The sequence below is a fragment of the Lemur catta genome, chromosome 1 (genome assembly GCF_020740605.2).
Source record: "Lemur catta isolate mLemCat1 chromosome 1, mLemCat1.pri, whole genome shotgun sequence".
Taxonomy (NCBI): domain Eukaryota; kingdom Metazoa; phylum Chordata; class Mammalia; order Primates; family Lemuridae; genus Lemur; species Lemur catta.
The window spans coordinates 277,688,748-277,700,882 of record NC_059128.1 but is presented as its reverse complement, the minus strand read 5'-3'; the positions used below and the strand labels follow the sequence as shown (position 1 = coordinate 277,700,882).

The window sequence follows — 12,135 nt, the reverse complement described above, 5'->3', positions numbered from 1 at the left end:
ATTGGTTGTTTTTCTGCAGTGACTTTGGCTCCTTAAAGAGACCAAGTCAGCACCCTTTCCCTCCATGGTCTGTCCATGTCTCCCTAAAGCCCAAGGGCAAGTCCAGCTGTGCTCACAGTTGACAGGTTGTCTGCTTCCCTGTTACCCACTGGCAGACGTGAGCACGTGAAACAGACTGTGCCTCGCAAAGCTGAAGACAGTCACTGTCTGGCTCCTTCTTTACTTTCTGGGTTTGCTGACCCCTGAGTTAAACTGTTCCTTCACTTGACCTAACTTTTAGGTTGACTACACATGTGAGAAAGAGCTAGATCAGCATGTAAACAATCTGCACACATAGACATTGACAAAGAACAATTTATTCATCTATTGACTTTCATTCATGATTTTCAGCAATCACATGTTTTCCTCTCCCTACATGACAAAGGAAATTACAAGAGTCTTTGTAGAATTAGTAGTCAGCTGCGTGAGTAGCCTACTCCATTCGTAGTACATTAGTGAATACCTGATAGGGATGTTTTGATGTGATTTTTTTAATATTGGATAGGAATAATTTTGACATTGTAAATTTCATTTGGGTCAAATCAGGACAGGGTACAAAATGGGGCCCACAGATGGAGCTATGAGTCCAGCTCACCACTCTTGAACTTTCTTCTCTGATATGAACTGTCCATGAGGCCCCTCAGCATCCGGGGGCAAAAGGGCCAAGTACACAGGGGTCTCTGCTCCTTCTTCCGGACTTTTGAGGGCATTGGGTCCCCCCATGTGGGTTCTGACCCAGCCTGGGCAGCAGGAATTCAGGAGAATTTTGTCTCCTTTCCTCTGTTCACTCAGTTTCCTGGCCTGGATTCTTGACAGGACCGTGACGCCAATCTTTGAAACTCCATAAGCATTGTTGGGCCATCCCTCTTTCTCGTGCACTCCCTTCTTGGTATCTTCCACAAACTTCTTCATGAGCCCCACCAGCTCATCCTCCGTGATAGTCTCGCTGCGGAACTTCTGCTGCAGCTCTGGGCTGCAGTTTTTAAGGGTCATGGGAATGATCATGCTAGACACATTCACCACTCTTCCTGAAATACACCACAAATCATTATGTAGAAAGGCATAATGATTTTAATCATTAGGCCATACACTTTAATCTTTCTAAACATGGCTGCTTCAATTCACAACTGCAAAGACATAAAAATACATGGTATATTTATATACCATGGAATATTACTTCAGAGTCAAAAGGAATGAAATAATGTCTTCTGCAGCTACTTGGATGGAATAGGAGGCCATTATTCAAAGTGAAGTAACCCAGGAAAAAAGAACCAAATACAATATGTTCTCACTTATAAGTGGGAGCTAAGCAATGGGTGTGCATGGTCATGCAGAGTGACTTAGCCAATACTGGAGACTCTGAAGGTGGGTAATGGGGACTGTGAGATACAAAATTACTCACTGGGTACAATATACACTAGTCAGGTTAATGGTATATTATAAGCCTAGACTCCTCCACTGTGCATGAGGCATGTAGTAAAAAATGACTATTACCCCCTAAATCTATATTTTTTTAAAAAAATTGGCTACATGTCTCAACTGGTGTGTATTTAATGGGTGGGTCCATCTCCTGTCCCTTTACTTGGGGTAAGCACTACAGCAGTTTACAATGCAACATGTATGCCAGTCATGTGCAGAATAGGGAGCATGTTGAAAGGGAGTTAACCTGAGCCTGGGGCTGGGCAGCACCAGATTCTGCACAACCCTATAAACCATGCTATGTGCTTGGATTTTCTTCTGGAAGGATTTGGGGGAGGGGACTGACACAGCATGCAGGATCCTGGGAAGGAAAAGACCCAAGAAAGGAGAGGCCCTGGGAGGGTCTGCAGTTGTCCAGGATGACAGCTGAGGGCCTGTTGTAGAGCTGGCATGAGGTGGATTCAGGATAAACTCTGTGGGCACAACTGCTAGGCCCTGGTCAGTGATGATATGGTGGCAGGGCATGGTGACCTGCAGGATCCTGGTGGGTGGACGGTGGGGTCAGTGACCAAGATGATTTAGGGAGAAGGATGATTTAAGGAGAATGTCTGTTTTATTATAGAGTGGTGGTGGGAGCATCTCTGGGAGTGTTCGAGGCAGGTGACACATCTTGGTGGTAATGAAGTCTCTTCCAGCCCGAATAAGATCAGTCTGATAGAGCAAAGAAAGGGCGCAGGGTGAAACCTCCTACTCTGCAACGTGTGAGGGGCACAGAGCAAATAAACAGCCTCTCTGAGGAGACACTGGGCTAAGACCTGAAGGGTAAGAAAGAGCCAGGTGAGCAAAGACCAGCGGGACAGAGAGCACCAACAGCCACCAGAGAAGCAAAGTCAAAGTCCTGAAGCAAAACTGCCCCTGGCAGGGTGGAGACAAAGCAGGGAGGCAGGTGTACCTGCAGCATGGGGAGTCAGCAGGGGCTGAGCCGGATCCCGGGCACAGACAAGGTGTGCTGTTCCCATTACACTCACCTTGGGGTTTTATTAGAGGGAGTAACTCTGTGCAGACATCTCTGGTACCAAAAAAATTTGTTTTCAGGGTCACTTCTGCTTGAATATGGAAGGGTGTGGTATCAGCAGCTTTTAGGGGAGAAAGAGAGCAGAGTTAAAGGACAATAGCCATGGGTTGACATTTCATAGAATGATACAAACAAACAAACAAACAAAAAACAGTGCCTTTGAATCCTTGTGAATTGCACCACTAGAGTCTGCCTCTAGTTTCAGTATTGTGTCCATGTCAATTTCCTGGTTTGACAGCCTTCCACACAGTATTTTTGAATGATGGTACCACCGGGGGAAGGTGGATGAAGGGTTCACACACTGGATCACAGTGTATCCATTTTTTGCAATTTCCTATTTATTTCAAAATCAGTTAAAACTTTACCCAACTTCCCTAAAGTTTAATCTCAGCAAAATTTTCGAAAATCTGGGCAAGATCCCCAGGAATCCCAGCCAAGGAATCACCAAGTTCCCTTTGGCTCAAAGTCCCTCCCTCTGCCTGAGAACTCTGGCTCTGTGGGCAGCTCCCTGCCCTCCCTCTGCTCCTAGGAGCATGTTCAGTCCCTCCAGGCCCCAGGAGTCGCCGCAGGGTTTCTCCCACCTGGCAGGAGGCCCAACTGGAGGCCACCTCCCCTCTGAGCACCCTAACCCTTTACCCCGGAAGGTGATGCCCGCGTTGTTGACCAGCACGTCCAAGCCCCCGTACTCCCTGCGCAGGAAGTCGCGCAGGGCGCGGATGCTCTGCAGGTCGTCGATGTCCAGCTGGTGGAAGCGCGGGCTCAGGCCCTCAGCCTGCAGCTGCTGCACGGCTGCCTGGCCCAGCGCTGTGTCCGGCGCGGTGAGCACCACGTCCCCTGAGAACTGGCGGCACAAGTCGCGCGTGATGGCGAAGCCGATGCCCCTGTTGGCGCCGGTCACCAGCGCCACGCGGCTGGAAGACGACATGGCTGAGTGGGGGGTGGGGCACCTGCCTGGAGAAGGGATCAGGCCAAGGTGCTGGAGCAGTGCAGCCTGTGGGAGCCTCTGTGCGATTGTGGAGGGTGCCAGATGAGTTTAAGTAGGAAAAGCACCAGGAGCCCAAGGTTGCAGGTGCAGGACCCACCCCTGCCAGGGCAGGGCTTGTAGGACCTCCCAGACCCTCCCCAGAGCAGAGGATGCCAAGCAGAGCCCTGTGCCAGGGCTTTGCAAAACAGAAGGCAGAAGATCAAGGCTGACCTGTGCCCCTGGCTGCGCGCCTGACAGTGATCAAGCATTTCTGTTGATCACGTGCCTAGATCTGAACTCACCCCTAATCCCTGGTTCTCTGGTTCCTAAGGGTTTTTCTTCGTGTTCCTGCAATTTATTCAACCATGTATAGTTGTGCTTGAAGAAATGTGGCACATGTATGGACTTTTTGTTTGTTTGTTTGTTCCTGGTGTTCTAAAAAATATATGGCTGGAACTGAAGTCTTTGGAACTAGAGTTATGGAACAATAAGGAAGGAAATGACAGGCTGGTGTCTCCCCTTAGTATATGAAAGGAAAGTCACTGGCTTGTCCTGGGCCAGGTTTTCCAATAACGTGGGAAACATTTACTAACTCATCACAGGGTTACCTGTCTGGACACTTGCGGGCCATCGTCTTACCTGTATCCGAGTTCTGCAGTGTACAGGTGACAGGGGGCTTCCCTGACCTATTTTACACTCAAAATTACACATGAGGATGCATCTTCTATCCCCATTTGACAATGAAGAAATGGATCCAGCCTCAGAAAGTTTATAAACTAGTTCAGTGATGGGAAATGAGTTTTCTTCCTTACTATTTAGAACAAGAGAGTAAAGGACTATAAGGTCAAGTTTCATTTCTGAGTTGTCCCTAGGTGGCCAGTAGCCACAGTAGCCATTTAAATGCAAATTTAAATCAGTCAAAACTAATGCATTTAAATTTCAGTTCTTTAGTTCCACTAGGCACCTTCAGGTGCTCACTATTCACGTGTGTCAGTGGTGACTGCATTGGGCAGTGCAGATACAGGATATTTACTTCACTGCAGACAGTTCTCTTGGGCACCATGAGTTCAAGTAGAATCCAGTTATGTTGCAATTTCAAGGTAGGTTTCCAATCAGTTGCTTTGGAAAATTGATAATCAAAGAAAAAACTTTGCTTATTTTCAGCTGCAATTGTTATGGAGATAATTGTAGATTCACATGCAGTTAGTTAGAAGAAGTAGTAGAGATTCCTTCCTTACACTTCATCCAGTTTCTCTCATGGTAACATTTTGCAAAAATATAGTACAATATCACAAATAGGATACTGACAACAAAACAATCCACAAATAATATTCAAATTTCCTCATTTTTATTTGTACTTTTTTGTGTATTTGTTCTATAAACTTTTTTGCCTGTACAGCTTTGTATATCCACCACTATAGTCAAGATAAGGACATTTCCATCATCACAAGGGTCCCTCCTGCTGCTCTTTCATTAGCATACATACCTGTCTCTTGCTGCCTAACCCAACACCATCTCCTGGCAACCACTAAGGTATTCACCATTTCTACAAATTTGTTGTTTCAAAAATGTTGCCAAGATGGAGTCACACAGTATATAACCTTTTTTCCTCACTCAGGATAATAAGGAACTCCATTTGGATTTTCTTCCTTAACCTAGTGTGTTTTGGTGAGTCAGTGGTTGGGCTCTCTCCACATCACTAGCTACTTTCTTCCATAGCTGGGGTGAGCCAGTGTTAGAGGGAGGTGGGATGGATTAAACGCAGTAAGAGAGCCACTCATCCACAGGGTGTACAGGGAACGTTGGACAGGGTGAGGTGCCTGCAGTTTCAAAAGGCAAATCGTAACAAGGCCATGAATCATGATTTTCACTTTGAATTATTTATCCTTTTCGTACTGCTACCAACACAAGAATGGACAGGTCCATTGAACAGGATGCTCCAGGAAAGGTAACATATAAAATATCGTGTATTAATAACAATTTAGTATATGATAAAGGTAACATCAACAATTAATAGGGGAAAGAATTATTCCAGAATTGGCACTGAAGACATAGTAAATGGAAAGAAAAAAAACCCTTATGTCTAGCATGGTGGCACATGCCTATTATCCCAGCAGAGGACAAGGTGGGAATGTCACTTGAGACCAGGAGTTGGAGATTAGCCTGAGAAATATACCGAGACCTCATCTGTATAAAACCTTTGTAAAAAAATTAGCTAGGCACGTGGCACCTTCCTGTAGTCCAAGCTACTTGGGAGGCTGAGGCAGGAGGAATGCTTGAGTCCAGGAATTTGAGGTTACAGTGAGCCAGGATTGGGCCATTGGGGCCATTGTACTCCAGCCTGGGTGACAAAGGGAGACTCTGTCTCCAGGAAAAAAGAAAAACGAAAACCAGAACAAGTCAAAAAAGCTTACGACATACACTAAATAATTCTTTTCTTTTTCTGAGATAGGGTCTTGCGCTGTGGCCTGGGTTAGAATGCAGTGGCGTCATCATAGCTCACTGCAAACTCAAATTCCTGGGCTCAATTGATCCTCCTGGCTCAGCTTCCCCAGTAGCTGGGACTGCAGGCGTGAGCCACCGTGCTGAGACCAGTTCCTCCTGTTATTAACATCTTAGTACTGTGGTACATTTGTCACAACTAAAAACCAACATGGAGTATTAACTAAGCTCCACTCTTTATTTGATTTCCCCTAGCTTTTCCCCTAATATCCATTTCTAGTCCAGGATCCCCTCCAGAATGGTACATTACGTTTGGTTGTCAAGTCTCTCTACTTTCCTCTGGTTCATGACAGGTTGTCAGGTTGTTGAATGCAGGTTTGGCTGCCCACGTCCTGAGAACCAGACATGAGGGCTGCGTGCTGGTGACAGAGAGAGGCTTTATCCAAGTGCCAGAAGCCAGAGGAGACAGCGGACTATTGTCTCCGAGGCATCTCATCTCCTGTGCTGACTGAGCAGCTTATAAAGAAAGGGAAGGGGTAAAGGGGGTTGGTGGCAGACAGCAAGCTTTGTGCTCGTCATCATGACTTGCTGGCCGGTTATCAGCAAACACTAGGTTGTCTGGTGGGTCTTGTCCTCAGCAGTCTGTGGTCGGCGTATTCCGACTCTTGGTCTGTTTTTCCTCAAGGTGGTTTTCTAGTCTTGTGCCCGCAGCAGTGTATGCAGGTGGCAAGTTAATTAAACTTGAAAGACAGAACAAGCCTAGAGCGTACTCGAAGCAAAATGGCTTCCCCTTAGCCAGCCTGGCCTTACAGACTGAATGGCCCTTGGGTTATGCTTACAAAATGAGTCCGCACTCTGCAGATCAAGGACGGACACCCAGATGCCCAAACCACCACTACATGAGAAACTTTGCCTTTTAGGCCCACATGGTCCAGGCATGCATCCCAGCCATAAAGAATGTCCTGCTTCCCAAAGACTTAAATGATACTTAGAGAGAGGATATCAAGATACCTGGTGACAGAGCTTTCTGGGTATAGTTGTTCCAAGGTTTATACAAACAGATGTATAAGGTATTTATTGGCCACCTTAGACAAATTACTAAAGTGACTCCACAAAATATTGCTATACAACAAAAGTCTCTAAATTCCTTAGCTTAAATGGTTAACTATGCTTATGTTGTACATAAGAAATTTCATAAGTCTGACACCAAACCCAAGATTACAATAGCTCGATGTTTACAGATAAGTTAACTTTGTAACCTTGCTTTTGGCTTTTGCATTTTGCACGTAGTTGCCAAAAAGGTTTTAGAATGTTGCTGAGTGCCTGTCCATCTCCATTCCTGTGTGGCCTAGAATGTTTAATTGGCTGGAAGCCTTTTGCGTCTAAGTCCTTTGGACTCAGGGTTCCCATCGAGGTCCTAGATGGACCCAGGGCAGGTAGCCACTCTACCCAGGCAATGATGGGACAAAGTAAAAGTTTGGCCATCAATACGGCCACTGGCAGATCTTAGCCAATAGGGGGGAATTGTGAATGCAAATAAAATCCTAAGCCCCTGGCCTGATTGAATGTACCCCTGTTTCCTCAGGGCACCCCAGAGAAACCTTCAAGGTGAGTTGCTGGCCTTGAGGAGAAGGGAGGTCAGATTAGCTCTGCCCCCTCCATTCTGGAGTTATTGTGTGTAACAATTAGATATGAAATCATTAACAGGCCTAAGGCCATTCAAGACAAGCTTGAAGCATACGTGCAGGCCATCAATGTAGTTCCCAGATCACTTGAGTTTTGGAAATGTCTGGTATATGCGCAGTGGCTTGTCTCTGATTAACAGACATCCTTATCTTAACTTAAAACATTCCAAGGGTTTATACATAGCTTCATTTCTTTAACCACTCAGAGAATCAAAGAATCTGTAAACCCACCTATAACCTGTAAGTCCCTGCTTCAAGATATCCTGCCTTTTTGGCCCGAACCCAAGTATACCTTGCATGTATTGATTTACGAGTTTACATGTAATTCTGATATTGAAACTCCAAGTGGGTTTCCGCCTAAGTCCAGTTACTCATCGCACAAAGATCCAATTATTGAGACAATTGAGGCTTGCCAAGGAAGAAAGATATTTTTAGTATGATTGATGTCTTGGGAGAACACGGGAAGATGCTTCAAATCCTTCTCCCTGACTAAATGGAGATCAGGAACTTTTCAGCAGGGGCCATGTGCCCTGGGGCAGGTCCTGGTGTAACTAACAAGAGACATGGGCCTTGGGGGCAGGTTGTGGGGGATGGTGCATCTTGGCATCAGGAAAATGCCCAGGGGGCTTCAGAATCTCAGCTCCTTTGTCTTGCAGAAAATCCACTATTTCTGGAAAACAACTCAAAATGTCAAGTAGTTAGTTAAGGGAGAGGATTATCAAAAACATATAGGGGTAACTGAAATTTGCTTATGGAGTTGGTAACAATACGTATGTATGTCTCTAAATATATAAAACCAAGTGTAACCCAACCACAGCAGAACCACTCACTCAAGCCTTCTTGGGTGTGGCCCTTAGGCCCTGGTCTCACATATTTGGCTCAGAATAAACCTCTTTATGGGTCCTTTTTGGCTGACACTTTCAATATCTTTTTGATCTATAGTGTTTAGAACTGTATTTGTTTAGTGTATAAGTATTTGGGGATTTTCTAGCTATCTTGCTACTGTTGATTGTTCACATGATTCCATGGTAGCCAGAGAACATACTTTGTATGACTTGACTCCTCAATTTTAAAAGCTGGGAGAAAGATATGAAAGTGTGCTGTAATGCGGTGGTGATCTCAGAGAGGCAAGATTTGGTGAAGGAGAGACAGGGAATAATGGCAAGAACCAAATGCTGGAGAAGGTGATCCTGGATGGATCCAGCACTCAGGTGGGGGCGTGGTGTGGCCTGGGAAGGAGCACAGGTCTACTCCTGCAGCAGAAGGGGAGGCAGAGAGTGGAGGACTAGTTGCAGGTGTGTTGAATGCTTCTCTCTGAAGGCATTTCTGTTTGAACGGTGACAGATTTGAGGTCACCACTGAGAGGAACTAGCCTGGCCGACTTGAGGAAAGAATAGCCATAGGCTGATGACACTTCTGAGAAGGAGCTGGATCGGCATGTACACAGTGTGTACAAATGAACATCTACAAAGGGCTATTTATTTACCTATATACTTTCATTCATCATTTTCATTATTTACAAGTTTTTCTCTCTCTACATCACAAAGGAAATCACAAAAGACCTCATAGAATTACTAATGAACTGAGCGAGAAGCCCACTCAATGAGTAGTATATTAGTGAGTTCTTGGTAGTGATGTTTTGATTTTGTTTTTTAGATAGGAATGTTGTTGACAGTGTAAATGTCCTTTGGGTCAAATCAGGACAGGATAGAAAACGGGTCCCAAGGATAGAGCTGAGTCCAGCTCACCACTGTTGAACTTTATTCTTGGATATGAACTGTCTGTGAGGCCCCTTAGCATCCAGGGGGCAAAAGGGCCCCGTACTTGGGGGCTTCTCGTCCTTCTTCCAGAATTCTGGTTGCTTTGTGTCCCACCATGTCAGTTCTAACTGCCTGGGCAGCAGGCACTCAGGAGGATTTTGTCTCCTTTCCTCTGCTCATTCAATTTCCTGTGGTGGATTCTGGATAGGATCATGACAGGCCAATCTTTGTCACTCCATATGTGGTGTTGGACCAGCCCTCTTTCTCATGCACTCCCGTCTTGGTATCTTCCACAAGGTTGTTCATGAGCCCCACCAGCTCCTCCTCTGTGATGGTCTCGCTGTGGAACTTCTACTGTAGCCCTGGGCTGCAGTTTTTAAGGGCTCTGAGATTCTCCATGCTAGACACATTCACCACTCTACCTAAAGCATACCACAAATCATTATGTAGAAAAGGGTGCACAAAAATGACAATTGCCAAATTTGCTAGGATTCTGGACCAGAAAATTTTCATTTGAGAGACAATTACCCAGAAGAACTTTAAGGGGACTATACACAGAACGTGTGGTAGTTCCATGATAAATTCCATTCTTGCCTTTAAATTGTGTCTGAGTAGAGCAGTCCGGTGACATTTGAAAGAGTTGCCCTTGGAAGTTCCAGTGAACCAGAGTCTTAGAAGTAGTATACCTTTCCAGGACTGCAAGACAAGGAAACAAGTTAGGAGTTGAGAGTCCAGGGAAGTACTGGACTCTAGGCCATCCATTTTAATCTTACTAAAAGTGGCTGCTTCAATTCACAGTTGCAAAGATATGGAACCAACCTAAGTGCCCACCAAGAGATGACTGGATAAAGAACATGTCACATATATACACCATGGAATATTATTAGCTATCAAAAAGAAGGATGTAATGTCTTTTGTAGCAACTTGGATGGAACTGGATGCCTTTATTATACGGGAAGTAACCCAGGAACAAAGAACTAAATACCACATGTTCTCACTTACAAGAAGGAGTGAAGCAATGGGTATGCATGGTCATACAGAGTGACTTCATGGACATTGTGGACCACAAGGGGGAGGATGGGGGTGTGTGGGATGAAAACTTGCCTATTGGGTACAATGTTATCCAGGTTAATAGTAAGCTTGGACTTCTCCACCTCCCAATTTGGCCATAAAACAAATAATCTCTTGTACCCCATAAATCTATTTTTTTTAAAGTGCCTGCTTGTATCCATCACCATGTATTTAATAGGACATTCATCTCCTGGCGCATTATTTGGGATAAACACCACAGCAGTTTACAACTAAACACGTATGCCAGTCATGTGCAGAACAGGGAGGACGTTGAAGGGGAGTTAACCTGAGCCTGGGGCTGGGCAGCGCCAGATTCGGCACAACCCTAAAAACCATGCTATGGGCTTGGTCTTTGTTCTGGAAGGATTAGGGGGAGGGGACTGGCACAGCATGCAGGATCCTGGGAAGGAAAAGACCCAAGAAAGGAGAGGCCCTAGGAGGGTCTGCAGTTGTCCAGGATGACAGCTGAGGGCCTGTTGTAGAGCTGGCATGAGGTGGATTCAGGATAAACTCTGTGGGCACAACTGCTAGGCCCTGGTCAGTGATGATATGGGGGCAGGGCATGGTGACCTGCAGGATCCTGGTGGGTGGATGGTGGGGTCAGTGGTCAAGATGATTAGGGAGAAGGATGATTTAGGGAGAATGTCTGTTTTATTATAGAGTGGTGGTGGGAGCATCTCTGGGGGTGTTCGAGGCAGGTGACACATCTTGGTGATAGTGAAGGCTCCTCCGCCTGAATAAGATCAGTCTGATGGAGCAGAGAAAGGGCGCAGGGTGAAACCTCCTGCACTGGAATGTGTGAGGGGCACAGAGCAAATAAACAGCCTCTCTGAGGAGACACTGGGCTAAGACCTGAAGGATAAGAAGGAGTCAGGTGGGCAAAGACCAGCGGGACAGAGAGCACCGCCAGCCACCGGAGAAGGAAGGACAAAGTCCTGAAGCAAAACTGCCCCTGGCAGGGTGGAGACAAAGCAGGGAGGCAGGTGCACCTGCAGCATGGGGAGTCAGCAGGGGCTGAGCCGGATCCCGGGCACAGACAAGGTGTGCTGTTCCCATCACACTCACCTTGGGGTTTTGTTAGAGGGAGTAACTCTGTGCAGACATCTCTGGTACCAAAAAGTTTGTTTTTATGGTCACTTTTCCTTGAATATGGAAGGTTGTGGTATCAGCCACTTTTAGGGCAGAAGGGAGCAGAGTTAAAAGATAGTAGCCATGGGGTGACATTCCATAGGATGATAAAAAACAACAGTGCTTGTGAATTCCTGTGAATTGCACCTGGAGTCTGCGTCTGCTTACAGTATTGTGCCCAATTCAGATTTTCTGGTTTGATAACGTTCCACACAGTGCTTTTGAAAGATGGTGCGTTTGTGGGAGGGTGGGTGAAGGCTGCACATTCTGAATCTCTGTGTATCCATTTTTTGCAATTTCTGGTTTATTTGAAAATCAGTTAAAACCTTATCCAACTTCCCTGAAGTCTAATCTCACAAAAACTTTAGAAACCCTGGAAAAGCTCGGCAGGAGTCCAAGGCAGGGAAACAACAAGTTCCCTTTGGCTGGAAGAGCCTCCCCTTCCGGAGAACTCTGTCTCTCTGGGAAGCTCCCCGCCCTGCTTCTGCTCCTGGGAGCCTGTTCTGGACCCTCCAGGAGTGGGGAGTGGAGGGAGGATACTCGCAGGGCTTC

General features: G+C 46.0%; 1 protein-coding gene across 1 annotated transcript; it reads right to left on the bottom strand.

Annotated features, from left to right (window-relative positions):
- Positions 1-336: 336 nt before the first annotated feature.
- LOC123630721 (carbonyl reductase [NADPH] 1-like) lies at positions 337-3,579 on the bottom strand. The gene is made up of 3 exons (XM_045540632.1): positions 3,170-3,579; positions 2,487-2,594; positions 337-1,067 (listed from the first exon to the last, which is right to left on the bottom strand). Exons 1-3 carry the CDS (start codon positions 3,456-3,458, stop codon positions 631-633), a joined length of 834 nt encoding a protein of 277 aa, XP_045396588.1. The 5' UTR covers positions 3,459-3,579; the 3' UTR covers positions 337-630.
- Positions 3,580-12,135: the final 8,556 nt, after the last annotated feature.